We start from the raw sequence: 18,614 nt of genomic DNA, 5'->3' as shown, positions 1-18,614 counted from the left end.
TTTTGGCATTACTGATAAATCAATAAGAACACACTATAATCACAATATTATTAGGAATTGAATCAGTATATTCTTTGTCCTTTTAATCATCACTGATAAGATAAACACTCTTTAAAGGTTCTATCAAGAGAAAATAATCAGTAGGATTAGAAACACAGTGATCAAGATTTTTTATTTGTTTCCAATTTTAGCTTCCACGATTCTGTGCAAAAGGCCTATAAGTACCCTATAGAAGAAAAGTTTGTTTCCACAGAAAGAAGGAGAAGCATTCAACTCAGACAGCAGATCCATTCTTACCTGGGTCCAGGCATAAATATCTAGCAGGAAACTCTCCTGTGGGAGGATATTCCCATCCCCCAAACTAACTTACAAGGAGAGTCTCACTCTGAGCCCAATTGACTCTGTCAAGTATTTTAAGATGACACCAGAGAATAAAGGTATTAGCCAGTCAAGATGGGAGGGTCCATTTAGCTCTCTAATGTCAGGAAAACAAACATTTGTGTAAACACCAGAGCACCAATCCCTAACGATGCCCCTAGACCACATGTGAGGTATGACCCCAAAGATCCCAAGTATCCCTGTGCTACTCTCTATTCTTCATATACTGTTATAAAAGTTTTGGTGTATAGTGCTAGATAGTGGTGGCTGGTCTGAGGATGTGTGCATAGGAAAGGCATCAAACAGGGCAGCGCATCCCATGGTAAAAAAAAAAAAAAAAAAATGGATGGCACTTACTGCCGGACTTCCTCCAATGCCCCCGCCAAGGTCACTGCCAAGCTGAAAGAGAGAAAGGAGAGAGAGAAGAGAGAGGTAGAGTTCATTTAACTAAGTACTAGATGCCCATACAGAATCTGTAAATTGCTCTACCAAGTTTCTGGAATACATGCTCTTCAGTTGTGTCCCAAAGCTGAATTTCTAGACTGCAGAGAAATATGTCCTATGGGAACCAAGTAATGTGGTAGTGTGTAGGAGTGTTGAGAAAATTTGGAAAGAAGATGGAGCTGGGACATCTTAGGGATGTTTCAGATCCAATCTTTCCAAAGGGATACATAGGTACAAATCCAAATAGAAATTTAAAAATCTGCATATTTAAAAAAGCTCTACCTTCAAGCAGTAATATTTAAAAAAAAAATATTTTAATTGGTTTCAGAGAGGAAGGTTGGGAAAGAGAGACAGAAACATCAATGATGAGAGATTATCACTGATCGGCTGCCTCCTGCAAGCCCCCTACTGGGGATCAAACACGCAACCCGGGCATTGGTCCTTGATTGGAATTGAACCTGGGACTCTTTAGTCCACAGGCTGACACTCTATCCACTGAGCCAAAGCAGCCAGGGCCAAGCACCAATATTTTGAAAATATTTTATTTTTTCTTTGTTGCCTCTCTAAGAAGGGGGAACCAAACCAGTATTGAGTTGCAATTTTAAGCTACAAAAATTACAGGGGGAACAAGCGTGGTTTGTAGAGTTTAGAACTTTCCTAAGAAAGAAAACAGCTGGGATAGGAAGATATTCTAGTTGGTGAGGAAGTGGGAATGCAAATCTCTCTCACGGTCAGTACTACTGAGAAACACTGTGATTTATTTGGAGATCATGTAAAATGATGCTGACTGTTGGAGAGTTAGCCCAATTTAATTAGCTAGGTGGCAGGAAAATAATTCCGCATGGTCTCAGTCTCGGCCCTGCCTGCCCCTACGGGGTTCTTATATAATTCACCCTGAAGTCAGTCTTCCACAACAAAAGCATTAAAGAACAACTGAAGCTGAGACTAGTTGGCATGAAAAAACACCGAACACACATATACACACAATTAATGATGCTGTTTAAAAACAAACAAACAAAAAAAATAAATAAATAAAAAATCCACCCTTTTTTGCTATAGTTCCACATTTGCTTCCTCCTTAGTTCTCACTGTGCATCTAAAATTCCTCTTTGAACCACCAAAGGCTTGTGTTTGCTTTACAAAACAATGTTCCCTTTACTATCTGTCATCCAGTGTAGAAACTTGGAAATCTTGGTACTGGGATTGTGCTAAAAATTGCAGCCCTGGTCAGTTTTGCTCAGGAGTTAGAGCATCAGTCATGGACTCAAGGGTCACGGGTTCCTGGTCAAGGGCATGTACCTTGGTTGCAGGTTAGATCCCTGACCCTTGTTGGGGCTCCAGCAGAAGGCAAACAGTTGATGTCTGTTTGTTGATCTCTCTCTCCTTCCCTCTCCTCCCTCCCTTTCACTCTCTCTAAAAACCAATAGAAAAAATATTCTCGAATGAAAATTTAAAAAAATTTATTTTTTTAAATATGTTTTCAGGATTTGGGAAAGATTTATCTTCTCAAAGAATAAACAGGGCGACCAAACTCTAAAATATAATCTATACTGAAAAATAGTAAGACCTCTGACAAAGTCTTATTTCTTTCTTTCTTTTTTTTTTTTTTAAAATATATCTTATTGATTTTGTACAGAGAGGAAGGGAGAGAGATAGAGAGTTAGAAACATCGATAAGAGTCATCGATCAGCTGCCTCTTGCACACCCCCTACTGGAGATATGCCTGCAACCAAGGTACATGCCTTTGACCGGAATCGAACCCGGGACCTCTCAGTCCCCAAGCCGACGCTCTATCCATTGAGCCAAACCGGTTTCGGCTGACAAAGTCTTATTTCTACCATGACAGAAAATAACTGGCATTAATAAGCAATTTCTGCTCTAAGCTACAAAGTATTCCAAACCTCTCCAGAATCTGGTTAGACATGGAACAAAAATCACATGCATAAATAAGTAAAAAGGTCATCATAAATAACAATCTGAATAACTGTAGAAGTATGAAAGAAAAAAAAGATACATCTACTTTCTCACACATATCACACATCTGCAGCATGACATCAAAAAAGCATGAAATTCCTTTTATCTAAGCAAATACTGATGTAATGTTTAATGGGATACAGGCACTACTGGAAATGTAAAGATATCAGGCAATGAAGGGAATACACAAATGCATAAAACCCAGACTTTGCCCACTGGCAGGAGAAATAAAACACAAACAGAATATTGAGTAAAAACAAGAAGTTCTGAAGGGAGAGCCTCCTTCTGGCTGAAGATAATAAAAAGAAGCTTCAAAAAGGTGGTAGTGTGGGATTATAAAAAGCAAAAATGGGGGGTTATTTATTGAATGGAATGAACAAAGTCTGAAAAACACATACACGAATAAAAGCAAGATCAAGGAGGAGTATGGTTCAATTAAACTGGAGCACAGGCTAGCTATGGGGGGGGGGGGGGGAGAAAGAGTAATGGGGGAAGGAAAGTTGTAGAAAATAAGTCTGCAAAGGTAGGCTGATTACAACATGTTTTTAGTTTTTATTCCATAAAAACCTGGAATTTCTTAGACTAAAATTCAAGTGTACTATGAGTACTAATAATTACTTCAATTGTGTTTCATTATCTATGGTTTTTAGCTTTAGATACACAATGCAAGGTGTTTTGTTTGTGTGTGTGTGGGGGGGGGAGACACAGAAATTTAAAAAATAGTGATGTCTTGCCTGAGTCTCACCCCAGAGATGGTCTAATTGTTCGGGATATAGCCTGGGCATCAGAATTTTGAAAAGCTTCCCTATGATTCTTACACACAGACAAGGCTGAAAAACATTGCCTTAGAGCAGTGGTTGACAAACACATGTGGCTCTTTGGTCCCTTGAGTGTGGCTCTTCCACAAAATATCACAGCCTGGGCGAGTCTATTTTGAAGAAGTGGTGTTAGAATAAGTTTAAGTTTAAAAAATTTGGCTCTCAAAAGAAATTTCAATCGTTGTACTGTTGATATTTGGCTCTGTTGACTAATGAGTTTGCCGACCACTGCCTTAGAGAATCAACTATTATTTGAACTCGATTAATCTGTTCAGAGATGACTTAGAAGCTAGCTCTTAAATAAAAAGGGAGTTAGAACTTGAGTAGAAAGAAAAATCCTTCCTATGGACAGGGAGAATGCAAAATGCCTCATTTGTCCTGATACTTTGATCTGGTTTTGTGACTTTCTAATGGGTGAACTCCTTCCTTCTCCCTCCCACCATTGTCCTCCCTTCTGGTCAGATTTACTATCCGAGCTTGAAAGAGATGGAATTCTTTAGAAGGACTTGGTTGGCACTCATTGGCAAGGAAAAAAAAAACAATGAGAGAGAAAGAGGAGTTTTATCAAATATGCTGAATTCAAGAAAAGCTCTTGAGGAAAAGACCCTCACCGACAGTGTTTAGGTCAAAGAAGTAAAGCCCAATTATAGCCCTTATTTTCTTAGCTACCAATCTTATTATCTCTGAGTATATGAACATCATCTTAGCTGGAAAAGATCTGAATGTACTCTCCCCCTCCTCAGGCCGCTGGTCAATTTAATTTAAAACCAAGGAAGAAACTAAAAAGAAATCCCGATATTCATTTCTTTATGTTCAGTATAGCAGATACAATTCGGCTAGAATCAAGAACTCTGATCTTACAAGAGAGGATCCAAGGACTATTAGAGACATGAGGTCAGACATATAAAGGCTCACCTAACTATGCTGTATGTCCAGAGAGCAAAGGGAAAGGAAAATTTCAGTATGTTTTCTAACTAGCAAAACTAAAGCTTGACTGAAAAGCATTCTGAGGAACGTTATTATCCTCCTCTCTGAAAATATGACAGCGGGAATGGCACAATGATGGCATGAGTGACTAATAGGGAGATGTCAGCAAGATGAGAGCCAATTACCCAGTGAGCGGCTTCTCTTATCTACTGTGACAAGCTGAATGATGCAGAGATTAGTCAAGAAAGAAAATGAAAGCTAGAAAGCTGAACCCAGGAAAGTTGTTGTCATGCAGCCTGAACTAGCTATTAACCATTTCAGTGAGTTGCTGGTGTTATCTGGAGTCAGATGAGATTTATCTGTTTGGCAATACTTATTCGGTAGTGTACACAATCAGTAAAACTAGGATTTGTAAAAATTCAGTGTTATCTGTTATCCAGCGAGCTGTTGAAAGCCAGGAATGAAATGTGGTAGATATGTAAGACATGGCTGTAATCTCAACCTGAGGTGTCCTGATTCTGTGTTTAAGTGTCTCTCTGAAGCTGCCACTTCCCATCGTCCCCCGTATTGCCTTACTCAGACTATTTTCTCTACAAAGGAAATAATATCACCTATAGCCAAGTAAAACAGAATGCAGAAAGATGAAAGATGGCGAGGTGCCAACTCTGGAAAAGAATATATCAGCCCCTGACTGATGTGGCTTAGTTGGTTGAACGTTATCTTGAGGACCAAAAGGTCACTGGTTGGATTCCTGGTCATGGCATAGGTCCAGGTTATAGGTTTGATTTGTACAGGAAGCAGCCAATTGATGTTTCTCTCTGTCTCTCTCAAAAACCAATAAAAACAAAAAAAAGATACTTATTTTTAAAAAATAAAGTATTTCGAATGCTAAAAATGGAGAAATTTTCATAAAGTTCTGTAGCTGATAACCAAGTCCAAATGTTCTACTAGAGGAATAGAACTCCAATCTCCAACCTAAAGCATAGTAGTTGTAGTCATTAAATGGTACTTAGAATAATACTAATATCTGGCCTCTTTATTATGCCAGGAGTAGTGCTGAACAGGGCTCAGTTCATGCTGAACTACACAACGTGTCCTTGCAATGTTAGTTCAGTAACTGGATAGAAAACTGTGATTTCATGGTCACCCATTATAACTAATGAGCTAAAGGGATTTTAGTATGATTACATAAGCTCTGCAAGCACAGCCAGGATGAGCCAAAAGTTAGAGCTGAGTTTGCATACAGCTCTAGCTCACATAGATCAAAAGGAAAAACCCTCGATCCAATGGTAGTATGTTATAATAGCAGAACCACATAGAAGTTCTATAAGGAAACAGGTCTGCCTGACTCCAAGAAAAGAGAAAAAAAATCTTTTATAAAGTTTATCAACTGAACCTTGGCTGGTGTGACTTAGTTGGTTGGAGCATCGTCCATACACCAAAAGGCCCAGACTGGAAGCAACCGATCTATGTTTCTCTCTCTCTCTCTCTCTCTCTCTCTCTCTCTCTCTCTCTCTCTCTCTCTCTCTCTCTCTCTGTCTCTCTCTCTCTCTTGGCAATACTTATTCGGTAGTGTACACAATCAGTAAAGCTAGGATTTGTAAAAATTCTTTACAAATTCTACTTTAAAAAAGTTTCTACTTTAAAAAGAAATTCTACTTTAAAAAAAAATTCTACTTTAAAAAAGATTATCAACGGAGATGGCCGCTGAGCAGACATACATACAAATTCTAATTTTTTTTCAAAATATCACAACAATCTGGATTAGATGTATTTGAGATACATCTGACCAGTCCAAAGTACCTTCCTGCTTCTAAAACTGTGGAGTTGTCCAAGTATCTAAAGACATTCTCCTAAGAAGAGGTGTAGATCTTAAGCTCAGATATTTCTTTGCTCCCATCTATAGTTATTTGCTACTTTCCAGAACTGGTTTAATTGAAGGGAGTCTAAGGAATGCTTCAGGTTAGATAGCTTACTGACAGCTCTGTTATTCTGACTCAGAACAGAATGTTATACAAACAGTATACAAAGAGTCCATCACAAACAATAAAACTTATACCAAAACTCTATTGGTGTAAAAAATATCAATCTGTATTTCTTCCTATTAGGGTATTAGATTTTAGAAGGCACAATTCATCTCCTAGGTGAAAGTATGATTTTCAGCTGTTGGGCTGCAAATTTTAATTTGATCTTCAAATTTAAAAAGGCTATTCAAAAAAGCATCATAAACTATAATCAAATTGGTAAAAGAATCTGTAACCATGCAAAAGCTACTCAACTAATGGCTGAGAACAGCTTTAAATGAGTATATCATACAAAACTATCAGGATACTCAACTTTACAGAAAAAAAGGCTTATATAAGCAGAAAAGTAGGAGGATGTAACATATTACTTCTTGAGATGGAACAGAAATCAGAATGGCCACTACCACTACCAAAGAGTATTATGCTAAGTAAAATTCTCAAGTCAGACAATTTTATGTTGAATCTGGTAAAAATCTACAAGGGAAGTTCTACATCTCATTTTCCTTTGTAGTACTTACTACCTCCCCATGCAGGGTGAGGCAAAAGTGTGTGAAATACAGTTTATTCTTATGTTTTTTTTTATTAGTTATTGTATTATTTTCCATATGAACAACTGTAAATCTACTTTTCCCCACCCTGTATATTTGTCATCTGTCTGCCTCCTACTAGAATATAAGCTTGTATGGACTCATCACAACCATATTTGCAGTACATAGAATAGAGCCTGTCATAGGTTGGTGACCGCTGGCCTGAGACACCTGAAATACCAATCAGAAAGATGGTATGCACCCCTATGTTCATAGCAGCAATATTTATTATAGATAAGATCTGGAAACAGCTCAAGTGCCCAGCAGTAGATGAGTGGACACAAAAGTTGTGGTACATTTACACCATGGAATACTATACAGCAGTAAAAAAGGACCTCTTACCCTCTGAGACAGCATGGAGGGACCTGGAGAATATTATGGTAAGTAAGATAAGTCAGCCAGAGAAAGACAAGTGTCAAATGTGGAATCTAAGTAACAAAATGGATCCAGAGACAAGGAATCATGGAACAGAGGGCAGAATCTTGGAGAGAAGGCGGGGGAGGGGGGACCAACCAAGGACCTTGCATGCATATTTGAGGGGTGCAGATGAGGGCTGGAGGGAGTCAATGGGGAAAAAGGGGGACATATATAATACGTTAAACAATAAAGAATTATTAAAAAGAAAAATAAGACTTATTTGCTGTGTCTCCTCCAGTTTTCTATAAAATGAAGCTCAATACAAATTACTTTGCAGGATTATTCTGAGGATTAAAAATGATAAAAATTCTAACACAGGGGCTGGCACAGACATAGACACTGAATAATTGGTAATTATTCCCTTGACTGCCAGAGATCAACCTTGACTAAATCCATGCATTGATTAAAAAAATAAAAATTAGTGGTTATAGAAGTCACACTGAAGAATTACCAGGCAAAAGTGGGCCACAATATACAAAGATCTCTCCACAACACTACCAACTCTAAAATAAGCTCTGAAATCACTACAAATCTATTCCAAAGGAAGAAATATAAAAATGCAAAACTAGGCCTGGCTGGTATGCTCAGTAGTTAGAGCATCGTCCTGCGCACCAGAGGGTCACAGGTTCAATTCCTGGTCAAGGGCACATACCTGAGTTGCAGATCCAAAACCCACCCCCCCAGATTGTGGGCCCATGTGAGAGGCAACCAATCTATGTGTCTTTGGCACATGGATGTTTCTCCATCTTTCCCTCTCTTCCACTGTCTCTAAAAACCAATGGAAAAATATCTTCATGTGAGAATTAACAAAAAAAGAAAAAAGAAAAAGAAACAGAGGAGGAGGTTTTTGAAAAGCATGCAGTGGAGTCAGGAAAAGGCAGTTTCCTCTATTCCACTCCATTCCAGCTAGGCACACTGAGAGCACATTCCCCAGGCAGGAAACCCTTCGTCAGCATGAAGGGCTCTCTGGATAATGCTTCCTTTCCATTTTTGATGTACAATAGCACCATTTTTCTAAGTAGAGTAATACACAGCACCTTGGATGAACAAAAGGTTATAATTTAGCCAAGGCCTTTGCTGATGCTTGAAAGTAAAGGCAGCAAATAATTGAGATGAAATGACTACTTTAGTGATCCTCAGAGATATCAGACTTATTCCAGATGGTTATCTTTATTACATGTATGCAAGAATTATATACATGGGCAATGGGTCACCTTCCACACTACAAACCAGAAAGATTTGCCCTGTGAAAAAATAACCTTAGATGAGCAGTTTTTTAGATTCAGTATCAGAGGCCTCAAAAGATACATACACAGTTTTTAAATCAAAGAACAAAAAAAACCCAAGTAACTACTTTTGTAAGACTACATCTGAATAGTACACCACCATGCTCTACATACAGAACAGAGTAAGTTCCATTCATTACCTGAATTCATTTTATATCAAGACAACAGTTAAATTTATACTAAAAGAAAGAGGAAATTTATCTGTAGACTTCAAGCAAAAGAGAATACTGTAGTCCCCCCATTATCTGCAGGGGAATCCATCCCAAGATCCCCAGTGGATGCCTGAAACAGCAGATAGTACCAAACACTCTATAGGCAATATTTTTCCCTATAATACAGTCTATGATAAAGTTTAACTTATAAGTTAGGCACGGTAAAACATTCATAATAATAAAAAAATAAAATAATTATAACAATATACTGTAATAAAAGTTACGTGAATATAGTCTATCTCTCTCCCATAACCAACCTGATAATTGAGATGGCTACTAAGAGACTAACAGGTAGGTAGTGTAGCTACACTGGACAAAAGAACAATTTGTATCTGAGTGGGACAGCATGAGATTTCATCACATCTATATATATAAAAAGCCAGCAAACAGAACGCTGTGATGACCAGAATGACCAGTTGCAATGCGCCCTCCGTGGCTAGCAAACCGGACCCATCTGGGGTGGGGCTGGCCAGCCAACCTCCTACGGCCTCTCCCCCAGGCTGGCCCTGCTCCCTAACAGCCTTTCCACTCCATCAAGGGCAGGCCAGCCAACTCCTGCAGCCTCCCCCAAAGCCCCCGCCTGGCCCCATCCCAATTAGGGGCCAGGACGACCAGCCAAGCACCCACAACTCCTTCCCCTGGCCCCCAATCATGCCTCCCATCTCATTCGGGGGTGGGGCCGGCCCAACACCCACAGCCCCTTCCCCTGGTTGGCCACACCCCCGATCAGCCCCCACCACCCCAATTGGTCCACAGCCCCTTCCCCTGGCCAGATCTATCCCTGATTGCCACTCCCCCATTCCAATGAGGGATGGGGCTGGCTGGCCCACCACCCAAAGCCCCTCCCCTTGGCTGGCCCCACCCTCAACTGGCTACCACACCCCAATCAGGGGCAGGGCCCACCAGCCAATTGCCCTCGGCCCCTTCCCGCACCCCAGCCTTGATTGGGCCCTGATTGGGGCCGAGCCAGCCAGTCCCCACCTGTGCACAAATTTGTGCACTGGGGCCTCTAGTTATTCATCATAGTGCACAATTTAAAACTTAGGAATTGTTTATGAAATTTCCTATTTAATATATTTGCACTACAGTTGACCACATGTAACTGCAACCATAGAAAATAAAAAAATCATTGATAAGGGGACTAATGCATTTCCTGAATGATATTTTAGGAAGTCAAATTCACTAAATCTCTGCCGGGACCGGTTTGGCTCAATGGATAGAGAGTTGGCCTGTGGACTGAAGGGTCCCGGGTTCGATTCCGGTCAGGGGCATGTGCCTTGGTTGCGGGCACATCCCCAGTGGGGGATGTGCAGGGGGCGGCTGGTCGATGTTTCTCTCTCATTGATGTTTCTAGCTCTCTGTCCCTCTCAATTCCTCTCTGTGTAAAATCAATAAAATATATTAAAAAAAAAAATTCACTAAATCTCAAAATTTCTTAAGTGCAATAATGAAAGAGGGTGAACAAGATCTAATGGAAAGATCCTCAGGATAGGAAAAGAGAATAACATCTTCTAGTGAATATCAAGCTTTAAAACAAGAATAGAAAATGGGTAGCCAATCACCTCCTGTCTCCCCCCCCCCAAAAAAAAAATACAAAACCCCAACTATTTTCAGTTTCTAATTATGGAAAGTAAACAAGGGTATAGAAAGACTTTAGGACTGAACAACTAAACCTAAATTGGTCAAATTCAACTTCTGATGGGTTGTATCACCTAAAAGCAAATCACAATGGAAAAATGTCCCGGGAGAAAGAACAAAGGTAAAGTCAGAGAGGTTTATTTTTTATAGGAGGTGCCAAAGAGGCTTAATAGAATATAATTCTTCTGTGGAAATTACTTTCTTGGCTAAGAGATCAACTTTTAATATTTTTACCTAACTCCATTTGAAATTTCATATGGCTCAATTTTCTCAACCTAGGAGGTAAAGTTTAAATAACCTAGGTATCTTTTAAAAACAAGTGTTTAGGTCCTCCCAGAACTTCAGTTTAATTTGCTCTGGGGTTGGGCCCCAACACTAACAGTACTTTTTAAAATATGGTGCTAATTATGTAGTTAAAATTGAGAACCACATGCTTGAAATCAAAGGTTAGTAGCTGCCATACTCCATTAGCAGCACACCACTGACCTCTATGGGTGAGGTTCTGTTAGAACTAATGATAAAAACAACAGCCACAGTCCAGAGCAGCGGTAGCCAATCAGTTGTCCGTGGACCACGCTGGTGGTCCCTGAGGTCCAAAGGGTGGCGACCATTAGTCTAGAGGTCTTGTTGATAACCTTTCTGAAATGAACACCGAGCTTATTATAACCCAGGGCCAGATAACCACATAACTCTAATCCTGGCCATATTTAAGGGGGGTCTGGGTCAAATTTTATCACTCTTAGCAACAATAATTTTCCCTGTTCAACAATCATTTTCACTGTTCAAAATGATTGTTGAACAGGGAAAATTATTGTTGCTAAGAGTGATTTTACCAGCATGGCTCATAAAATCATTTATACATGTTAGGTTATTTAAACTTTGCCGCCTAGTTGAGATATTAAAAAAGATAACATGTCTCTTTCCTTCCATGCTAAAATGGGCCAAGAAATAAGAGCATAGAATCTTGGGCCAGACAACATCAAAACATAAGGCTTCTTTCTCCCCTCCATCTTTCAAACTTAATTTGTCATTCTTAGGTACAATAAGCAACCAGGAAAATTAATAATTATGGCTGTTAACGCATTAACTTGAGAAGGATGTAGCATTTAACTTGTGGTTGATGCATCAACAGAATAGGAAAAGCTATTTCAATGTTTATAAGGGATCTGTGGAAGTCAGCATGAATATTTCAATATTCATTTGTCAGTGTCCTGAGTCTCTAAGGAAGCTATACAGCATTGCAGAATAATCATCTGAGGAAAATACTGTTCTTCTATTATCAGTCAACTACAGCCACTGAAGATATGAATTTGAAAAGCAAACACTTATATCCCCCAGAAACACTATAGGAGTACTCGTTTATGTCACTATAAGCTGGAGTCCAGAGTTTGGTCAGAGTAGACTCTGAAAGCAGGACTTCCCATTAGTAAAATGCACAACCCACAGAGTTATGACTATAATCCTATTTCCTTAGATTCTCTACCTGCCAAAAAGTAAATGTACCTATAATGGTGGACATGAATGCAAAGTAGAATACTGCTCATAAAGTAGAAGAGAAAAATGCTGGTATATATAGTAAAAAATAAGGTTTATTTTATTTTATGTAATCTCTGAGAACATACATTTTCCTCTCATGGCATCTGCCTTCTAATTTCTGATGTTAAATAAATCAGTTTCTAGTCATTAGGTTGACAAACATCTTATTTGCAATTGTCTAGCTAAAAGAGCCCATCTAATCCCATCACAGTTAAGTACCTAGTTTGCAGGGAGCCATGTAATGAGACCTGTTATTTTTCTGGCCTACACAAATGAAAGGTCATCTTTAATATTTCTCATTTATCTTCTACAGCAACAAAAACTAATTTTGGTTCCCATTGGTGGCATATATTCAGATACCCCAGACTTTGGAGCCTTTTAGTATTAGAATCCTGGAAGCTAATTAAATTGGAGGTATGATGGGGTGAGAGCAGGGGGAGGGGAAGAACCTATTAAGCACTACTTCCCAACTGTAATAAAGGTGTATTTTTAACACAAATGGCTGCCTCAAAATCTTTTAGAGTTAGATAGGCCATAAACTATAAAATATTAAAAAGGCAAAGGTTTGAAAGCCTCAAAAAAAAAAGAAGAAAAAAAAAGGATGATCTCCATGAGGTCACTTAAATGCTATTCAGGTGAAAAGGGGAATTACAGAGGCTATCCAGAGTTAAACAGCAGGAGCAATAATGAGCTCTGGAAAAGAACACTAAACATCAAGATTGCTGAATAGGCTGGTTAAACATCAAAAGTTCTATTTAGAGGCAGGACAACAAAATCATCCTGTACACTTGTAGACATACCACTGACTGACAGTATCATTAATTTGCTAAAGATAATAATTCTGTCCTTTATCAGAGGGCAATGCTTTGCTTATCAAGGAAAGATCTAGTTCTAAAAAGCCAAATAATTTAAAGTTCTTTAGCATATCAAGAGTGAAAACAACCACGAGGAAGAAGGAAGAAAGATGCTTACCAGACTATCCAGTCCTCCTCCTAAGAGATCCACTGCTCCCACCTGCATGGAGGATACCTGTGGCACATTGACTGGTGGACCGAGATCAAGGTTTAAAAGGTCCCCTAGAAGGTCCCCTTGAGAGGGAATAACCTGAGTCTGCTCCAGGTTGGTGGCAGTGGTGGTGCCAACAGGGCTGTCACCTGCATCAGTGCTGCAGACGCACATACAAAGGGAAGAGAGAAAAATCAGTTTAACCTGGGACATAATAAGGTGGCAACAAGTGAATGTCAATTATGTAAAACACTGCCCCCTCCCCAGTGGGGGGGGGAGGGGAGGTTGATGTACATGAAGAAATAACAACAATTCTTATTTTCATCAAAATATAGTTATTAAAATGGAAAGAAATGTAATATAACGTAATCAGTCAATTTTAATGGAGTACCTCTATGAGGAAGAGCTGCCTCTGGTGCCGCTTGGTCAGCTGAGTGGCGCTTCCACTGTGGGAGCACACTGACCACCAGGGGGAGCTCCTGGGTTGAGGGTCTGGCCCTGGTGATCAGTGCATCTCATAGCAACTGGTCATTTGGTTGTTCGTTTGCTTAGGGCGGCTTTTATTTATTTTATTTTTTTAAGTTTTATTTTTTTAAAAAATTAAATTATTATCTGTGTACATCTTACCATTTCCCCCCACCCCCCGGCTTTTATATATATATATAGATAGATAGATAGCCTTAACTGCCTGAATATGCTGAAGTTTATGTGTGTGTTCCCTTAATTGTCAGATAATTTTTAAAACTTTTCTTAGGTAATGAAAATAGTATAATAAAAATGCATATATGCCTGGCTGGTGTTGCTCAGTGGTTGAGTGTTGACCAGTGAACTAGGAAGTCACAGTTCAATTCCCAGTTGGGGCATATGCAGAAGTTTGTGGGTTTGATTCCCCAGTGTGGATCGTGCAGGAGGCACCTGATCAATGATTCTCTCTAATCATTGATGTGTCTATCTCTCCTCCCTTCCTCTCTGAAATCAATAAAAAAAAAAGTATTAAAAAAAAAAAAAGATAGCTAAGTGTGCATGTAGTCTTTTTCCCCCAAGTTTTCAACTCTGGGAAAATTTCTAGTCTCATCTGACTAAGAGATAAGCAACTTCCAAACTTGATCAGTTTAGAAGATCTTCATAATTTTCTAAACCATACTCTTATCAACTCCTGGATTAGAAGCAAGGGATCTTTCATCCATTCTGTGGTCTTTCACCCATTGTGTGCATGTGTGGTCACAGCTATTCAGACAGAGCCTCAGGGCAGTATAGTAGAGGTCTGCTTCCATTTTGCAAACTTACTAAGTATAAAAGCATGAGGAAGACCAACTCTGTCTAAGCAAAGAGACATTTCTCAAATCCATTTCACCCGCTTACCTCCCATGATGTATTGGCAAGTGTTTGCGATGGATTCCGTGACTTCCTTCCACAAAAGCATTGGGAGGCTTGTGGTACACAGAGGCCAAAGAACCAATGTGGCAGATCAGCTCATCCAGCAGAGTTGGCTCAATAAGATCTGTCTCCTCAGAGATCAGTGGCTTCTCAGACAAGACTACTTCTTTGGCTGTGACAGGATCGGTTGAGAGAAGCCGCCAATAAATATAGCCCCTATCTCGAAGGTCAGGATTATCGGAATCCTAATGAAAAGAGAAAGGCAAGAAGGTTTAAATGAAGCTGTTCAGAACCCAACTGCCAGATTTATTATCAAAGCAATGCTGTAGTGACATACACACCATGGCTCTTAAGACTCAACTTAGACTCAATACCATTTTAATAGTCATAATTCTATTAACTCTATGTTTCAACAAATCTAAACATAAATTGAGATGGGTTACTCTTAAAATTCAAAGCCAAGTTGGGAAAAGCAAAATAAAGTTTAGTCTAGTAAAAATTAATTGGTGAAATGGCTTTGGGAGATACAAATGTTTTTTAACTGCTATAATATTAACAGAATTATTAATGAAATACATCTTATATATTTCACTCATACCTTCTTTCTTCACTCAAATATTTAAGTATCTCCTATGGAGACACTGTCTAGACCCTGGAAATAGAGATAACAAACAACAGTGTCTGACTTTACTGAGCTCACAGGGTACTAATTATTACAATTTTGTATGAGATGTAACTATTTTCTGTTAAAAGTTTTATCAATGCCACATCATGATTTAGAAGTGTGTAATATAAAAATAAGTCTCTCCCAATCATCTGGCCCTTCCCCACCTTTAACTCCCCATCCCCAAAATAGCCATGTTAAGTGTGTTATTTATCTTTCTAGACAGCTCCCACACATTCGCATATTTATTTTACAAGAAACCAGTTTCATACTATACATACTGCTCTGCAAGTTGCTTTCCACATTGGCACATACAGTTGTAGTCTGCCACTGTATTTGTAGCACTCATTATTTACTGGCGCCCTACTGATGGACATTTAGATTGTTGCCTATCTATCTATCTATCTATCTATCTGTTTATGATCATTAAAAAGTGGCAATAAATATCCTGGTATGTACCTCTGAGAGTTAAGTCTATATGGTGGCATTTATTTATGCATGAGTTGTTCCAGTGGTATCATGTTATTAAAAGCAACAATAAGTCCTTATTTCAATTTTTTTATTTAAAATTCACATACAAAAATAGTTTCTTTACATTAGGCCAGTTTGAGGGCTTCCACATGAGTTTATAAAATGAACAGGTTCATTATTTAGCCACCTAAAGCACATGTAATTTAGCTCAATACCAGCAATGATCCAAGTGGTTTTAACTACATAGTTTTAAGTGGTTTTTCTTAGTCATATATTGTTGGTACTTACCAGCCATAAATATTAGGTTTTTATTTTACAAACTTGAGAAAAATATCCCAACTTCCAGTGGAAAAGAGTTATATAAATATGGTTGTCCTTTTATGCAAACTACTCAGATACCATTAACTGTACAGAAAAGGCAAGCTCAGAGAAACTGCTTAATAATTATTTATAGTCAAATATGAAATAATATCCTCAATGATCTTAAAATTACTAAGGTCAGTTATACCCGCTGGCTTATACACAACAGTGCTTTTGGCCGGGAAAGCAGGAATGGGTATTCTCAAAGTCATTCTTAACTTTCAGACTAGAAAAGCAGCATAACACAATGGATAAGGTCAAAGACTCTGGAACCAGGCTACCTCATTATAAAGTGGAATAGTAGCAGTACTGAGATTGAGCTAATATGTAAAGTGCTTACTAGAATGCCTGATACACAGTAGTAATCACTATACAAATGACTGTTGTTATGGTTTATTTATACCCTGCCCTGTTCTAGAAAGAAATTTAATGAAGTATACAAAAATGCATGCCACAATGACCTACACATTTTCTACAGGAGATCCTTACATTTGATTCTAAGGTTTTGAACAACTGATATAAAAAAGAAATCTAGTCAGATAAGTAATTCAGAGGGTTAGATAATTCCACACCAATGCACAGGAAATTCTAACACTGGTTAGGAATGTTTGATGGAGCCTCGTAAAGAAGAAAACAATGAAATGAACAATGACTTTGACAACAACAGATCCAAATACGATAACTTCCATGACAACACTTACTACAGGATGATGGTATCAGTATGGGGTGGGCAACAGTAGATTTACAGTTGTGGGTACGAGAAACACATTGTAAAAATCATAACCTGCATGTCTTTTTCCATGCGAACAACTATACTAGTATAACTGTAAACCTATTTTTGCCCATCCCTGTACATAAGTCACTGTTTTTATATTTTACAGATCTAAAGACTGGTGAACCCTTCCAATTAAAACCTGCACAAATGGGGCGTTTCATAATTTCCTATAGTGTAAAATCAACCCCATGCTTTTTCCAGATTTCTTACCTGGGTTGCCAAACTCAAGACCTGCTGTACCAGTTCCTGTGTTTCTGATGGTTTCTTGAGAAACAGCTTCACTATGGCAGTAAGCAGAGTGAGCTGCACCTAAGCAGACATATTTTAATAAAGTGAAAGACATTAGCATTATTCATAACATCATTTCCAAAATAATATTTCCAAAATTAATTACTATGGGGTCTTTCTGATTTTGATTAAGAGACAAAGATGAAAACTGAGCCAATATCAACAGTAGCAGTCAAAGGTACCCATCAACTGAAAACTCAATAGACTACTATTTCCAAATTGCATTTTTGGCATCAAAATTGCTTATCTGTTTCTGACCCTGATAATTACCTATATTTCTAAAGTACATGCTAACATTGTGATGATAATAAAATCAGTTCCTGACCAAGTCCTTTATTATTTACTTACTCCAAAAGCTGGAACATTGCATATATGCATAACTCATGGACACAGGCAATAGGGTAGTGAAGGGGCAGGAATCTGGGGCAGGTTATAGGGGGGGTCAATGGGCGGAAGGGTGCCATATGTAATACTTTCAACAATAAAGATTAAAAAAAATAATAATAAATAAAAACTGGGGGAGAAAGAAAAAGCTACAACTTTGGAAGAACTAGGGAATCATCTGTCATACTGGGGCAAGAGCAGAGATAGTAGAATTATGCCAGATCACAGCCAAATAAGAGTGGGGTGCTGAATTACAAAGCTACTGGCTTATATGTGTTCTTCGTATAGGCCTATTAAAAATACTGATGGCCCTGGCCAGTTCTGCTCAGTGATTAGAGTATCGGCCTGCACACCAAAGGGTCACACATTCAATTCCCAATCAAGTGCATGTACCTTGGTTATGGGTTTGAACCCCAGCCCAGATTGGGGTATATGCAGGAGGCAACCAATTGATGTGTCTCTCTCACATTAATGTTTCTCTCTCTCTTCTCTCTCCCTCCGGCCTCTCTCTCTATAAAAAAAAGAAAAGAAAAGAAAAGAAAAAAAGAAAAGAAAAGAAAAGAAAGAAAAAGAATTAAAGTTAAAAATATTGTTGGATTACTTACATAAACTTTAAATTGCCCTGAGTACAAATGCTAGAGGGTAGAGGGGAAGGATTTAATAATTTATCTGCTTCTCTGGGCTTTGGCCCTAAGATTAGGTCTCTTACTTTTGATACAGGAGAGACAAAATGGAAAGGAATCTAATCACGCAGAGAATCTTTTCATACTGCACATACCAGCACTTACCGAAGCCCCAGATGAAAACACCCACTATAATAAGCTATTAAAGGTTACCAACAGGAATGGGTAATTGTCTTTGGGTGGCAGAAAATGAAAAAGTGGTAACTACTACTCTAAGCCAGTAGTTGTCAAAGTGTGGTTCTAGAGCAGCAGCCGAACCACCACCACCACCACCACCACGCTGAGCCTTGCAAGAAAGGAAAATGCTTATTAGGCCCATCTCAGACCTAAGTCAGAAACTAGGGATAGAGGCCCATCACCCCGTGC

At 38.8% G+C, this 18,614-nt stretch overlaps 1 protein-coding gene across 3 annotated transcripts in view; it reads right to left on the bottom strand.

Annotated features, from left to right (window-relative positions):
- Positions 1-18,614, bottom strand: part of AP2B1 (adaptor related protein complex 2 subunit beta 1) — an 85,498-nt gene that overhangs the window by 30,564 nt on the left and 36,320 nt on the right. For 2 of the 3 annotated variants that reach the window (XM_084863427.1, XM_084863428.1), the window contains exons 12-15: positions 17,104-17,202; positions 14,609-14,868; positions 13,214-13,406; positions 736-777 (exon numbers count right to left, since the gene is read on the bottom strand). In XM_084863427.1, coding sequence (XP_084719553.1) covers positions 736-777; positions 13,214-13,406; positions 14,609-14,868; positions 17,104-17,202 — 594 coding nt within the window. The remainder of the gene's footprint in view (positions 1-735; positions 778-13,213; positions 13,407-14,608; positions 14,869-17,103; positions 17,203-18,614) is intronic. The other variant, XM_084863429.1, reaches the window with a different exon arrangement.

Source organism: Pipistrellus hanaki, assembly GCF_964339955.1.
Source record: "Pipistrellus hanaki genome assembly, chromosome: 16".
In the NCBI taxonomy this organism is placed as follows: Eukaryota; Metazoa; Chordata; class Mammalia; order Chiroptera; family Vespertilionidae; genus Pipistrellus; species Pipistrellus hanaki.
This window is presented reverse-complemented; position numbering and strand designations above follow the sequence as displayed.